The sequence below is a fragment of the Hipposideros armiger genome, unplaced genomic scaffold, assembly GCF_001890085.2.
Source record: "Hipposideros armiger isolate ML-2016 unplaced genomic scaffold, ASM189008v1 scaffold_90, whole genome shotgun sequence".
NCBI classification, from domain to species: domain Eukaryota; kingdom Metazoa; phylum Chordata; class Mammalia; order Chiroptera; family Hipposideridae; genus Hipposideros; species Hipposideros armiger.
The window spans coordinates 3,980,488-3,996,604 of NW_017731440.1; the positions used below are offsets into that span (position 1 = coordinate 3,980,488).

General features: G+C 37.6%; 1 protein-coding gene across 3 annotated transcripts in view; it reads left to right on the forward strand.

The window, feature by feature from the left end:
• LOC109383889 (uncharacterized) overlaps positions 1-16,117 on the forward strand; it is a 32,993-nt gene that overhangs the window by 8,712 nt on the left and 8,164 nt on the right. For 2 of the 3 annotated variants that reach the window (XM_019644693.1, XM_019644692.1), the window contains 4 exons: positions 7,395-7,516; positions 9,599-9,737; positions 11,915-12,036; positions 13,840-13,950. In XM_019644693.1, coding sequence (XP_019500238.1) covers positions 7,395-7,516; positions 9,599-9,737; positions 11,915-12,036; positions 13,840-13,950 — 494 coding nt within the window. The remainder of the gene's footprint in view (positions 1-7,394; positions 7,517-9,598; positions 9,738-11,914; positions 12,037-13,839; positions 13,951-16,117) is intronic. The other variant, XM_019644695.1, reaches the window with a different exon arrangement.

The following is a 16,117-nucleotide window of genomic DNA, read 5'->3' on the forward strand; positions in this document are numbered from 1 at the left end:
AGAGGGCAGTGTCACCGGCCCTTATATGTGGGATCCGAACCGGGGCCCTCTGGCATCCCAAGCGAGTTCTTAACCATCGCGCCACTCGGCCGGCCCGAAATATTGAAATCTTACTTCCATTTAGATCCCTTTACCCTCCCCCACTTTTTAAATATAATTGTTTCATGTGTTTCCTCTATATACATTGAGCACTATATTAGATGGGTTTTACAGTATTTGATTTAACCATCAAATATGGTTTAAGAAACTAATAAGGACATAGTCTATTATATTTCCTCTATTTTACCCATTTTGTTGTTCTTTCCTTTCTGAAGTTCCAAGTCTTCTTCTGCTATTTCCTTTGTGTTGGAGAGTTTCCTATTGCCTTTCTTTCTTTCTTTCTTTCTTTCTTTCTTTCTTTCTTTCTTTCTTTCTTTTAGCTGAGCCATCCTGCCACCTGTTGGCAGCTCAGTGGCAGCTCAGCTTGGGCCGGGAATTGAACCAGCGACCCTGTTGCTCAGAGCTTGCACTCCTGAGCGACCTCTTAATCAACTGAGCCACTTGGCTGGCCCTCATATTGCCATTTTTAAGTGTAGGTCTGCTGGCAACAAATTCTCTTAGTAGTTTTCTTTTATCCAAGAATGTCTTTATTTCTCCTTCATTTCTAAATAATAATTTCATCAGCTATAAAATTCACAGTTTGCAGTCCTTTTTTTCCCAGCACTTGAAAAATGTAACTTCCTTCTGGCTCCCATGGTTTCAGACGAAAAATTCACTGTTGTTTGAATTAGTATTCCCCAATAGGTAATGATTCATATCTCTCTGGTTGCTTTTAAGATTTGTTCTTTGTCTTTTGTTTTCAGACGTTTAATTATGTCCTTGTGTGGATTTCTTTGATTCTATCCTATTCGGAGTTTCCTCAGCTTCTTACATCTGTAGGTTTATGTCTTTCACCAAATTTGGGGAATTTTTAATTATATTTCTTCAAATACTTTCAGCCCCACATTCTTTCTCCCACTTCTAGAACTCTGATACTAATGTTAGATCTTTTGTTATTGTCCCACAGATCCCTGTGGCTCTTCAATTATTTTTTTTCAGTCTATTGTCTGTTTTTCAGATGAAGTAAATTTCATTGATTGGTCCTCAAGTTCACTAATTCTGTCCTCTGTCTTCTCTACTATTGAGCCCATCCAGCAAGTTTGTTTTTTAATTTTGATTGTATTTTTCAGCTCTATAATTTCCATTTTTTATAACTTCTATTTTTTTGCTGAGGTTTTCTATTTTTTCCCTTGTTACAAGAGAATTCATAATTGCTTATTGAAGCATTTTTATGATGGTTGCTTTAAAATCCCTGTCTGATAATCCAAATTCTGATTTATTTGAATATTAGCATCTGGATTGCCAGATTCAAATTACAGTTTTTCCTGTTGTTGGTATGATGAGGGATTTTCTATTGTATCCTTGATATTTTAGATATTATGCTAAAATTCTTTATCCTATTCAAGTCTTCTATCTTAGTAGGCAGTTGCCTTGCTTACTTTCAACTTAGGCTACTTTGGTGGGCTGTAGCTCTGATAACAATTTAGTTTTCAGTGCTTTGCAGTGCTATTCAGGTCTGCTTTGTTCTTTGTGAATGCTGGGTTTCCTGCTCAATCTAAGTTGGGGAAAGACACTTTCCTGGACCACCCATGTCACTGAGCTGCCTTCCACTGGTTGGGGTGAGCAGATAAGCAATACAGGGCCTGGTTTGCTCTCTGCCACTAGGCAGAAGGCTAGGAGATGTCAGGCCTAAGTCTCTTTATGTCACTGGATAGAGACCCCTGGAGACAGCAGGTTCCCCTGATGCTACAGAGAGCCTGCCATTGCCCCAGGTGTTGAGTGGGGATTAGGGCTCCGCTATAGGTCTCTGTTGTTCTCTTCCCTTTTGTTGGTCTTTAGTGAGAGAAAACAGGCTTTTCTTATTTCTCTTTTTGGTTTATGCCTGTTGGTGGTTCTGGGACGCAGGCCTCTCCAGTGCTCAGCCAGGAGAAAAGAAAACCCAAGTAACTCACCACAGTGACCTTCCTTAAGTCCTGAGGTCCCTAGATAGTTCATCTTCTTTCTAGCTTTTAGAGTCCTTTATGATTGCCTGTTGAATTATTTCCAGGGTATTTAGTTGTATTTAGTGTGGAGGAGCAGGGGAAAGTGAGAGAAGTTGCCATCATGTCTGGAACCAGAAGTCACTTTAATTTTTAAATTTGAATGGGAATTTCAGAGTAATATATAATACAAATGAATAATAGGTAATAATAACCCAATGTTGAATTATGCATTGTAAGTCATTAGGATATGGAGTCAAGGCTAGAGGTCGAGGGTAAGGCTTTATGGAGACGAAGTAACTTCGACCCACCCTTATTGCAGAAATCAAAGTCATACAGTCGAAAGGAACAGTATGAATAGAACTGAATATGGAAAACAACTGAGGATATTTGCCTGTTTTGAACAAAAATTATGTTAGGGACTAATGAGAACAGAAAATAGAATACCTAGACTTTGGTGATACAGAGGGCCTTAAAGGTTAGAGTGAGACTTGATACATTGAAAAAATAGAAAACCATCCAAAAAGTGTGAGGAGTGGGAGTGACATAAAGTGAGGTTTAAGCAAGATTAGCTAAAAATAGGTGTGTAAGGTATTTTAGTGGGAAAAAACTGATATTAAGGAGCTAATTATGAGTTTGTAATGGTATGCTAAGTGCAAGGTGATGACTGTACCTGTGAAGTAGTTGAAATGGGAATAAAGAGGAAATAGGACTCAAAAGAAAAAGTGGGGGACTTTTGATACCTGACTAGATATAAAAAGTGGGGTTTGACTCATAGACTGTCAGCTTTGGTGACTTCTCTTTCCCCATGTATTTAAATGAAAGTAGGAATGTTTTAAAGAATTAATTTTGCCCTTTAGAGAAGCTCTTCTTTCTCCACTCCCTTCCCACCTACATATGTAATTTGAGAAAACTTGATTGTCCTTAGGCAACTGATTAACACCTTTCTTTAATCTTTTTCCAAGCAACATAACTTACCGCCCATTCTGAAATAGCTATTATACATGTTAAAAGATGTTCAGCCTCACTAGTAATTAAAGAAATGCAAATTAAGACAACAAAGTTTGTTTTTATGGTAATATTCAATGCTGTAAAGGTTTAATGAGACACATATTCTTACCCTTTTCTGTTAAATTGGTATAATCTTTCAGGAAAAATTTGATAATATGTAGCAAAACCTTTTAAAATGTTTAAGTAGTTCTACTTATAAGAATTTACAGTAAGGAAATAATCAGAAATGCAAAGAGACTATGTATCCCAAATTGGTAGTTGCAGTATTTCCAGTTTTTTACAATTAATAAATATAAATGTGTGGTAGTAGGAGCAAATGGTTAAATAAATATACATATGATGGAATATTTAAACAGCCTTTAAAAACAATGTTTTAAGGGCCGTCCGAGTGGCGCGTTGGTTTAGAGCTGGCTTGGGACGCCAGCTCTGAGCAGCAGGGCCCACATGAGGGCCAGTGACACTGCCTTCTACGCTAAGATGATGAACAACAGCTCGACCTGGAGCTGGGCTGCCGTGAGTTGCCGGTGACGGCGTAGGCTGCAGCCCCTGCTGCAGTGGGCTGCCATAAGCTATTGTGTGTGGCCAGCAGCCAGTGTGAGCGGCTGGCAGCCGGTTTGAGCTGCCAAGAGCCGCCGTGAGCAGCTGTCCAGAGGCCGGCGATTGATCTGCCTCACCCAGGAAGAGTGCAATGATAATACCAACATGGGCCAGTGAAGCAACGTCCTCCACAACTAGACTGAAGAACAGAAGGACAGCAGCTTGTCTGTTCCCCTTCTCCAATTCCCCAGCGCTGTTTCCCTCTCCCAATTCCCCAATAAAATCTTTAAAAAAATAAAAATGATGTTTTAAGGAATATAGTTTTAGTAATAGAGTAAGTACTTATAATGTTAAATGAATTCCAGTTTTACACACTTCAGTAATATGCTTTTTTATGTTTTACACCCATTATTAGGGCAAAAATGTCTTGTATTCTTTTCAGAAGTTATTTGCCAACCACTACAGATAGATAATAAAACTAATTTTAACCTTCTTGAGCTAAAAATTTCCACAGTGCCTTATATAGTAGTGCTCAGTAAATATTAGCTATTATTATTAAAGATCTCTTTAGAGCTTTCTTCCTAGAAAAGTATACATATATGTATACAACCAAGCATACAACTTTAGATCCTTTATGGACCACATGAAACCCATATGTGGATCCTCTTAACTAGGGCCATGGTGAAGAATCTTTGCTGTGACTGAAGAAATCCCTTTTTACCCTTGAATGTAGCTAAATCAGTTTGTTGTCTAGGGTAAGAGGTGCCAGTTCGCATTTTCACCTGATATTCTTGATATTAAGTCAAAAGAAATGCAGTCTTCATGTAATACTGCCTTTTTAAATGACTGAATAATTTAATACACAATTTCATGGCATCATCTTGACTGGTGATGCTCATATTAATTGGGGCATTGACTCCTAAATAAACATATTTAACTAGGGAGACATCTAGAAATCCATTGTGATGGTTCAGAATTTGCAGCCCTTCTTATCTTTCTTTTTTCCCGCTCTCTAGAGCTTCATATATGACTGTTTGAGATTATTTGTCTCCATCGGGGCCACTACCATCCCTTCCATATCTATGAACTACCCAATAGCAGTAGCATTCAGGGCCCTAGATGTTAGAAAGTGATAGAAGATGAGAATTAGCTAAACTAGTCATGAATTAGAGAACTGGACTGCCAAATTGTGTTCAGTTCCAGGGCCACACTTAAAGGGGCTGTTGAACAAGTCCAGAAGACAGTAACCAGATGGCAAAGGATATGGGTACCACATCATATGAAGAACCATGGTCAGAACTAGGGAGAAGAGAAGACTAAGGTAGGAGAACTGTTTCCAGCTGGCTGCCTTCTTTGCCACTTTAGACAGGCTATGTAGTATAGTATTAAAGAGTTCAGAGTTAGACCTGCATCCAATTCCAGCTCTGCAGCCTTCTGGCCAATATGACCTGAGGCAAGTAACTTAACTTTTGACCTCAGATTCGTTTTTATAAAATAGAAATGATAATAGTACTACCTATAGGATTCTCAGGATTAAATGACAGTGTTTGAAAAGCACTGCCCTAAATCCAGCATGCCTGAAGTGCTCATTCAATAAATGTATATAGCATTAAAGATGGTGATTCCCATCAGGCCAAAATTGGAAAACTGAGTTAATGTTAAAAAGAGGCCGATTCTGGCTCAGCATGAGGAAGAAATGCTGTCCCTGAATATGTTCAAGCAAAGACTGAACCACTGTCATATCAGAGATGCATCGATGGTTCTGTCAATTAGGAATAGGTCATTGTCTAAGTTCCCTTTCCACTGTAAAAGTCATATTTTATAAGGCATACCCACATGAGAACTATGTTTTAGTAACATGGTTGTTTATGTTGCAGAATTAAGTCCAAAGGAGTTGGACTATGAAATACCTTAGTTTAACATAATGAGAATTTTATTGGCTTCTTTAGTTGTACCATTTACAAGTTAAGAGAACTTGCTAAGGATCACTGGTGTGAGTGATATTATTAGAATTAAATGTGAGTCATGGAGGCTTCCAGTGTTCTGTCATTGGAAGGAAGCTAAGTAGATGTTAGGTATTAATTAGCACCTTGGGAAAATTTAATTAGCTTTAAGAATACAATGAAAAAGGCCAGTTTTTTTTTCAAATGCATCACAGATATTATTTAAGTTCCACCTAAAACAATTTGAAATGACTCTTAATAGTATTTTTGTTTTTCTAAAGTTTTTATTCTGCCTCCTTCTAGAAATAATCTGAAGCATCAGCTTAGAACATTATACTAGATAGGCGAGGAAAGAAAAAAAGAGCTAAAAGACTTTCCCACATCAGTTCAGAGAGCCAAGTAATAGATCTTCATGTTAACCGCTGTTGCCCAAAGGCAAATTATGCAGAAAAAGAACCTTTGTATGTAGGAACACAAAGTGGTATAGTGAAAAAGAAGAGTACCTTTATTTAGAGGCAGAAAACCTAGGTTTATTTCCTTGTGCTGCTGTTGACCTGCTTTGTATCTCCACAATTCATTTAACTTTGGAAGACTCATTTACCTCAGCTGTAAATCAGTAAACGTAATCTTGCTTGTTTTCCTCACATGGATGTTACAATAGTTAAATGACCTAGTTTCTTTGTGAAAGAACTTTATAACCTATAAAATATTCAAATTTTAATCATTATTTGTGACATGAAATAGCATTATGAACCAACACAAGAAATATTTTATGTTTAAGAAGGAAATCATGAGCTTACTTAAAAACAACCGAAGATTTGAGGAGTAAGGGATGTGGAGACAGATGACGTTTCCTTCAGCATCTTCTTGTTTTCCTTCTACAGTTACTTTAATACAATAAAAAATACATAGTCCCCTTGGGGTTCCTTTACCCTAGCAAGAATTCCACATAAGGAAGTCTTTTAAGAGAAAGGTAAAATATTTTCATTAGTAGTCCTTCCCAGTCTACATTTGGCATCCCAGACAGTAGCTAACTTTAAGAGTATTTTGCTTCCAGATAAGTCACACTCTATTTAAAATTATATATAAGCTCCTTAGAAATCATACTTTTTTAGAAACAATTTTTAAAAATTTAAACACACAGAAAAGTTGAAACAATAGAACAATAAACACCACTTTTATTCCCTCATCTAGAGTTACCAACTGTCAATCTTTTACCATACCTTCTTCTTTATTTGCTTACACACACATACACACACCCTTTTTCCAGATCATCCAAAAGTAGGCCACAGCCTCAGAAATGTGCTACTTTAATGATCTTTTTATCTGCTGTTCAAATGCAGTAGAGCAACAGGATTGTTGTAAAGTTTATGATATAATTGGTGCCAACTGTTAGTGCTTACTATCTGAAGTCTTGGGTACATTATATTGGAGGTAGAGAGCTCAAATTAAAGTTATTTTAGTAATCCCTGTGCGATGTCTCTGAAGCTTCCAAGATCTGTGTGGTCGGACAAGGAATATTTGACTACTTTCTGGTGAATTTAAGACCCTAAAAACTAATGGCAATGTTATTCTTGAGTAAAAATAAAGTAGTTAAAATACTTCATTTTTTTAAAAATGGCTTTGTTTTTCTATAACATGCTGAAATAGTCAAGTTTAATATTTTAAGCACTTTGGGAAAAGGAAAAACTATTTTTAATGGAATATTGTTGCAATTCTAATATTTCATTGGTTAGAAGGTTTATTGTTATGAATTGATGCTATCTGATATGAAATATACCCATTGTAATCGCTTAGTCTAGGTATGACTACAATAATAAAAGCTATTTCTTTCCCTTTTTTCCAGGAGATTTTGACGAGTTCACTCATGATAATGATGACGCTATATTGAAAAACATAGCAGAAGATCTTCGGAATTGCTTACCGCTAGAAACCATGCTATCCTCAGAACATCTAGCCCTTCAAAAAGTAAATGCATTATATTAAATTATTCTCTGATTCTTCCCTAACCCCGCAGCTTCTCCAGTCGAATTAGTCCTGAATTGTGCTTTAAACAATTTTTGATTTAGTGCTTCAACTATGTCCCCAATTCTTCTGAGTCTCTAGCTCCCCAGTAGCATTCATTGAACAAATATTTTTGAGGGTGGCATCGTGTTTGCCAAGCACTCAAACCACCTCCACACCCCTCCAAAAAAAAAGAAAAAAATCAAGTCCCAACAGTAATCTGGTCCTCCCTATATCATTGTCCTGGTTTTCTCTTCCCTGTTTCATTTCCCTCACTTTTATCAGTGGTGAAGTTCACCTCTTTTGTTTCCTTCTACTTTTGCATTGTACAATTTTTGCTTATTCTATTCCTTTATTCCTAGAATTAGCTCTCATTTTTCTTCTCTAGGCAACCCCTTCATTCAGGTCCCTTCAAGTCCCAACCCTTATGGGGTACATATGCTATGAATTTTGTTTCTAAAGCCATGCTAATAATAATAATCTTTTCTTCCACTGATCTGAAAGAGCAACCCTCCATGTGGTTTTTCAGCATGTAAATTCCTGAGCAGAGGAACTAAATCCTGTACATTTTTAACAGTGCTGTGCACATTGTGACCACTTAGCAAATCTCAGTTAGCATCCAGTCATTCAGAGTGGGTTCTCAAAGGAGGAAAATAGTGCCTAGTATTAAACCCGAGACAAGTATCTGTAATATAGTTTGGATGTTACTAACTTTTATCGGTATTATGATATACCACAATACGTAAGTTGAAAAAGTATTCATTGCATGTTAATGGTCGACCCACACTCCCCTGACCTACCTATTTTTATCTTCCTTAGTTTTCTTCTGATCCTGTGTATGTTCACACGTTTTCCATACTTATACTACAGATTGTTTCTCTGTGTGTAGATGTAGATATAATTGGGTAGGTTTCCAAGCAGATAGGTTGATTCTTTATTATAGTTAAGGTAGAAGAAATGAGACTTTTTCTTTGTAACCACTTGCTATTATATCATGTACCACCAGTTTTAATAAAGGGCCATTATTTATAAGCATGAAGTTTTATTAACATTTTTATTATTTGAAAAGTTTGCCTCTGGACAAAAATTACTTGCTATTTTCTTTTTTTTTTTTAAGATTTTATTGGAGAATTGGGGAAGGGGAACAGTGTTGGGGAATTGGGGAAGGGGACCAGCCAACTTGTTGTTCTTCGGTCTTCGTTGTGGAGGGCGCCAGTCGCCACCTGGCTTCCCGTCAGCAGCTCGTGGCCTCTAAGCTCAAGATGCTGTGTTCAATCTTAGTTGCTGGTGGGCATAGCCACCATCCCATGCGGGAGTCGAACCAGCAGCCTTGTTGAAGAAAGAGCACATTCTATCTACTGAGCCATCAGGGCAGCAGCTCAGCTCAAGGTGCTGAGTTCAGCCTTAGTTGTGGGTGGGCATAGCCCACCATCGAACAGGCAATCTTGTTGTTACACCAGCTGAGCCATCCTGCCACCTTTTGGCAGTTCAGCGACAGCTCAGCTCGGGCGCAGCGTCACTGGCCCGTGTGGGAATCAAACCGGTGGCCCTGTTGCTCAGAGCCCGCACTCTTAAGCCATCTCTTAACCAACTGAGCCACTTGGCCGGCCCCACTTGCTAAGTATTTTGGTGGGTAAGTCACTGACATATAGGGCTCAGAAGACCTGGTATTAGTTTCTTCTCTTCCCCCTCTTACCACTTAATGTCATTTCTTTGGAAAAATCTCTGGGGGTATCAGTTTCTTTCGTTGTAAAATATACTGCTTAGGACAGACAAGAAGGTCTCAAAATACTTTCTGCTTAAAGTATTAAAATTTTATATATTTTTCATAGCCATGCTTTGCATCATTACAGATCACATAAAAAGTTGCTAGTGTCTCAAAAATGAAAGAGCAGAGTTGCAGACTTAGAAAAGTGAAACTTGTCTTTCTGTGCCCTGTTGTTGCAGGATTTTAGCATATGAACCACTGATGTTTTGCCTTATTTAGCAATAGAAAGAGACTTCTTTGTACTTTGTTTCTTTTGATGTTTTCCTTCTCTCCACCAGATACAGCAGCGGCCAGAACCCACAATTCAAGTTGATGCATTCCTTTATGATGAAGACTTTATTGATTCATTATGTGAGGAAGGAAAAATGAGCAGAAACTACTGTATGGTGTGCGGCTCACACCAGACGGCACCTTTAGGTATGCACTCAAGTATGCAAACCTGATGACTTTGTACTTTTCTTTGCATGTCATGAGTATGCAAATTCTTGACCAACTCATTCAGTGTTTTCTAAAAGCAAAAAGCCAACCTGCAGCATAGCCACTACCAATTATCGTGGTTAAGGAGATTAAATGGAAATATAGTCTAAGGAAGGTAGGCCACTTAACATCTCATCAGGAGGTTATCTGTGCTTTTCACAGAAACTGTTTAATCAGAGATGACTTTTCAGGTCCAGAAACTAATCCACAGTGACTGAGTACAGGGAAACTGACTCCTCTTTTCCATACTCAAAAGAGATTCATATATAAACCATAATGTTGATTTACTTACAAGAGAAATATAACTGTCAAAGAGGCTGAAACATTCTCTCTATAAAACATCTACTTGAGAAGTCAAATATTAATCAGATATTATTGAATGAACATGGACTCAGAAGACAGAGATAGATAACCTTGAGAGTTTGTTCAGGCCATGATGTGACCTAGTAGAGCATCTCTGGTCCATAACAGAGAACAGCTCTAGTGACAGAAAGTCCCTGGCATCTCTGCCCCTCAGATGTAGCCACTGTGTCCCAAATGGGAAACTAGACTGACTCCATGCTGCTAACATGTTAACTGTTCTGTTAATATATTCTTTGTTCAAACTGGATGTGATTGTCTAGGCTGTTACTTTAGATATGCTATTTCAATCTCCCTGCTCACTTAGATTTAGAGTTATTGCTTAAAGTAAGCTGTCCTCCAGGTAAGTAATCTTGTACTTATAATACTGATCTTAGATAATATCGTTCTCAAAAGTTGACTACTACCAAACTGGTAATATGTTGCTAATGCAGATACTGTCGTACCTATATTATAACTGGGGATTAAACTTGCCTGATTTACTGGTTTAAGATTCTGTTTTTAGATAGTACTTAGAATTTCCATTTAAGGTAATTGAAATTCACAGAATAGGAAAGGACTTAGATAAGAGCAATAGAGGGAAAACTAAAAAGTTAACTATAACACCATATCAGATCTGATTTATAAAAATGTATAGAAGAGCTTTGTTCAACAAATAAAAATTTGAAGATTAGAATGCATTTCCCTATAAAAATCAGGCTGTGAATAATGACTGGGTACCCAGGCCAGCCCAGATAACTATAAGGAATCTGAAAAAGCTATCACATTTGGGACTCTCCTTCCCTATATGACAAGGGGCTTCTCCAGCTACAAGACACTAATAATGACTCTGTAGCCCAGGACAGAAGCACTAATGTGGCAGAAGGGCAGTGAAGATAAAGATCCTGAGGAGGTCAGGACTATGGTGGTCAAAGCCCACCCCTCAAGCATTACTTCTGAGGCCTAGGCATACATACCCTTTATTTTCTCCCAAGGGATTAGCCTGCCTGCTTTCTTTTTCTTTGCCACCATCTAGTAGTTGTGACTGGTGTTTCTCTTCTTCCTGACCATTATATTATATAGAACGTAACGTAGTAAGTCTTTGAACTACCTCCATATCAGAAAAAAATCAGTTTCAGGCTCTCCTAGATATTTCATTACAGAAATAATGGCGTGAGTGGATAGACTAGGAAGCTAGAAATTCTAGCAATTAAACTAAGGGAAATAAGAGCAATTTATGGGAGTTTCTTAACTTCCTCCCACACTACTCCTTTCCCGCACTCCAGAACACATTTTAGGTTGGTCGCAGCTGCCATATTGCACAGCTCCAGAGATGGTCCTTCATTTGGTAGTCTGCAGTCTTTGCAGTAACATGTGGCAGTTCTGTGGTTGGCTCTGGAGTAAGGTAAAACAGCCAGATGATATGAGAGTTAGGAAACAGTGCCAGGAACAACAGGCAATAGGGAAGAGGGAAAGGGAAAAGAAGGAAACGAGGGGCACAGGGATCGCGACAGGCCTCTGGGTAGCTGTTCCCTAGCGGCCTTTTAAATGTCACAGACTTCCATTTATTTTTCTCTAATACAGCTCAGAGCAAATGAGTGCAAAATTATCACATTGATTTTTCTCTAAATCTCTGAATGGCTTTCATTGATTAAGAAAAGAAAAATATGAAATACCTTTTATAAATGATATTTGTAATAGTGAAAGATTTAAAAATACAGAATGGAATTATTAATACCCAAGCAAAATGTGATGTTTACTGTGTTCTAATTCTCCAGGCTTTGTTTCTCATTCCTTCTCTCTCATGGAGTTGAAGTTCATTTATCACCATGTACTCCCTGATCTGTCGGGAAAGGTCCTGGTTGACGTTGGCTCCAGGCTTGGCACAGTCCTTTATGGGGTAAAGTCCAGCTTTGAGTGGACATACTCAACATTTAAAAAATACTTACTTCTGCTAGCAATAGCTTTGCCTGCCACCATCCAAGTTGACAGCTTAGCTTTATTTAATTATTAGAGTAACAGAATAATAAGTTTAAAATAGTCTATTGAATTTGGAATTTCAAAGGCTAGTTCTCTGATTTCCTTTATTAGTTTGTCTCTGTGACATGGATGAAGGAATATCAACAAAATAGAAGCAGGTAACCCTAATAATACTTAGTTATTTTGTCTGTCACTGCTGTTCTTGTAACTCTATTTTCTTTGTACTGTACTAAAATAGTATTCCGAGCTTTGATAAGAGCTCTTATAAAACTGACAAATTTACTTGACCTAGGAAATTGGTATGGCCATAAGCAAGTCACTTAACACCTATGGGCCTCAAGTTCATCCCATGTAAGTGAGCAAACTAAATGATATCCAAAGACACATCTTGCTGCAATTTTCTGTGATCCAAACTTTGAATGTAGACTGAAATATCACTTCAATGTGGCTTTTAAAAAAAAAAAATTTAAATCATGAGTATTTTTAATGTTCTTAAATGGCTTTATCAAAAAACTGAAATGTGGTTTCTGGTTGTCATTAGCAGACTTGTTAAAACATGTGGCCAACAGCAGGGGAGGCTCATGCCAGAAACAGGCGCTATCAGCTCCTAGCATCATTGCCTGCCCTAAACAGAAACAGTTAACTCTTTAATGCTTCATTTATTTTTCAGTATTAAGACTTTCCTTCTGTCATAAGGAAAGATGGCCATAATAGAAAATACACAGTTTAGTTTGTCAGATGGTTTTTGTTGGGAGAACATTAGAGATTATGATTGTTTACCATATTCTGTCTATTCTTCCCTATTTTTTTCATTTCTTAGAAAAGTATATAACTGAAATAATTGTGGCTATGCAGGTGAGTGGCAGCATTAGTAAATGTAAACATTATTTTTCTTCATATTAGGACACTGATTCAGTCAAAATTTTTTGAATACCTGCATATGCTCTGTTGAACATATTCTAAAAATTCATGATGAGCTATAAATATAAATTTGGTTTACACATAGGTATCAGTTGTTGTAAAATGATATTCAGAATATGATTTGACCTTTCCTTCCAGATATCTTTTTGTTATCACAACCAAAATAGATATATAACAATATATACTCAATTCTTGATTATCCTTGTTAACTAACTGGTCCGTTATCTTTGGCAGATTGTCAGACACCAGGCTCACTCCAGACACCTTCAAACTCCATTTTCTAATTCCCTAAGCCAAACAGGACACACTTTAGGCTACTTTCCTCTAGTGTTAGTATATGCATGATTTTCCATTATGTTCTCCACAGGTTTACTCCTTTCTTGCTTTCCCCTGATGTAACTTCCCAAGAAATTACAAAAATAGAGTATTACACAGAGAATCTGTATGGCAATCACTTTTCTCATTTCTACTTTTGCTGAATGCATAGTTTTATCAGGAAAAGTAAGAAATCAATCTTTAAAAATATTTACTTTTAAGTAATGGAACTTAACTAAATCATTGTTAGAGAATAAATAAATCTAAGTGAGGAAAAAAATGAAGTACAATCAAGGTTTTGATCAGTAAGAGTCTTTAAATTCCTAAAGTTGTAAGTTTCACATAAACTGCAAGATGTTATTTATCTTTTATGTTTACTTTATTGAATTCTATCTTTTTTAAAGCTGGACTTTTTAAATTTCAAGTAGAAGTAAACCCACAATGAAAAGTCAGTTCATTTGCATCATAATGTATTTTCATATTTTAGGGTTATCTTTACAGTTCAGCATTGCAATTATATGGAGTAGAATTGAATGGAGAGTTTTGCCAGTTGCAGGAAATGATTATAAAAAAATACCAGTTCACTGACAGAATAAAGGTACCCTTTTGAATATATATTTTGTTATATATATTTTGTATAGCATAATTTTGCCAAATTTCTTCTGCATTGGTGTTGGGAAATCTTTTTAAATCTATTCTTGGTTGCTGTTGTGTAGAAACAGATTGGGTTGACTTAATATTTTAAAATATTAATAAAGGTGAATTATTAACATTATATTTCACTCACATATTTTTCTTCTCCAATTTATTAGAAAGTAGCTTTTTTTCTTTTCTTTTTTTTTAATTTTATTTTATTGGGGAACAACCATGGTCATTGGTTACACATTGCTTTCATGCTACAATGGCATAGTTGACTCTTTTAAGAAGGGCACAGCCCACAGTGGCCCATGCGGGTATCGAACTGGCAACCTTGGTGTTAATCAGCACCATGCTCTAACCAACTGAGCTAACCAATCGCGCCAGTAGCTTTTTTTCTTAATTCTCATCGTATCAGCTATAGTTTTGGTAGTGGCATTTCTGAATCTCTAGATGTTGGTCAGACTGATTCTTCAAAGTAAGCAAAAAGGTTAAGTAACGCTCACAGTTCTTTTTTTTTTTCTGTTTTCTAAGCTTTCAGGGGGACTTGTGGATGCCACAGAATAGCAGTTCATGCGAGAATAATGCCTTAGGTTGGGCTCCAACAGAAGTGTTCCCTTTTTCCTATACGTAAAGGGAAAATTAACAAAAAGGGAAAGGAAGTTTTTTGGTTAATGCAGCAATCCTCATTTCACTAATGATCCTACACTTCTGATGGCAATGCAGAGAAATATTGAGTATCTGAGTGAGGATCTCTGGTGCTAAGGGCAATCTAATGTTGAAAGAGACATCTCAGTAAGGTTAAGGATCTAGCCTTCCCCTCTTAGGTAGCAGGAAATTGTTTTATTGCCTCCCTCCTTCTACCCTTCCTTCTCTTTCTCTTATCGTAGAAATAGAGAAGCAAATGATCAACTCGAATTCATTGTCCAATAATAAATTCATAGATTTTTCTCACTATCCCATGTTTAGTGAATAAAAACATGCTATTTTTGCTTAATAAAATTCATAACTAACAGGACTATTGATTTAATTGGAAATGAGATCTTATTATACATAGTTTACAAATGGACAACCAAGTACTTTTTTGTTATTTTTTTGTAAAGAAGATGTTAAAGGTGTATAAAATATATATTTATTTACATTTTAAAAGATTTTTACCCCTTGCTTTTCAAAGACGTATATGTGGATGCACCCCCACTACATACTTTCCCAGCTGTGGCTTCTGTGGCCATCAGCAACCCAATGGTAGAAAGCTGGTTTTTGGGGTTTTTTTAGCTGGGCCATCCTGCCACCTGCTGGCAACTCAGGAGCAGCTCAGCTCAGGCCCATGTGGGAATTGAACCGGCGACCCTGTTGCTCAGAGCTCACACTCTTGAGTGAGCTCTTAACCAACTGAACCATTTGGCCGGCCCTAAAAGCAGTTTTTTTGGGGTTTTGGTTTTTTTTTAAGATTTTTATTGGGGAATTGAGGGAATGGGAACAGTGCTGGGGAATTGGGGAAAGGGGAACAGACAAGTTGCTGTCGTTTTGTTCTTCAGTCTGCTTCTGGACGGCCGCTCACTGTGACTGCTGGCCGCTCACGCTGGCTGCTGGCTACATACGGTAGCCCATGGCAACCCACTGCTACAAGGGCTGCAGCCTATGCTGTCGCCGGCGACTCACGGCAGCCCAGCTCCAGGTTGAGCTGTTGTTCAGCATCTTAGCTGTGAAGGGCAGTGTCACTGGCCCTCATATGTGGGATCCGAACTGGGGCCTTCTGGCATCCCAAGCCAGTTCTTAACCATCGCGCCACTCGGCTGGCCCCTAAAAGCTGTTTTTATACCACCTTCTTGGCAACCTTAACAGTTCTTTTCCTTCCTTGAGGCTAAAGACAAATATGGGATTTGAGAGGTCCTAAAATAAACAGAGAGAAATTCTAGGATTATTTTTGACAGTATCGGTTGAAATCAGCTAGCTAGCAAGGCTCTCAGTCTTTGCTTTTTTCTTTTGTTTTTGTTCTTGTTTGGTGTTTTTTACAGCTTTCCTCAGAAGTCTAGGAACCCTTGGTTGTCTTTTCATACTTAAGAGTGAGAAACAAAAAAGCTGATTTCAGTTCTGAGCACTTGAGTGGGGATACTGAGCACTGTGGG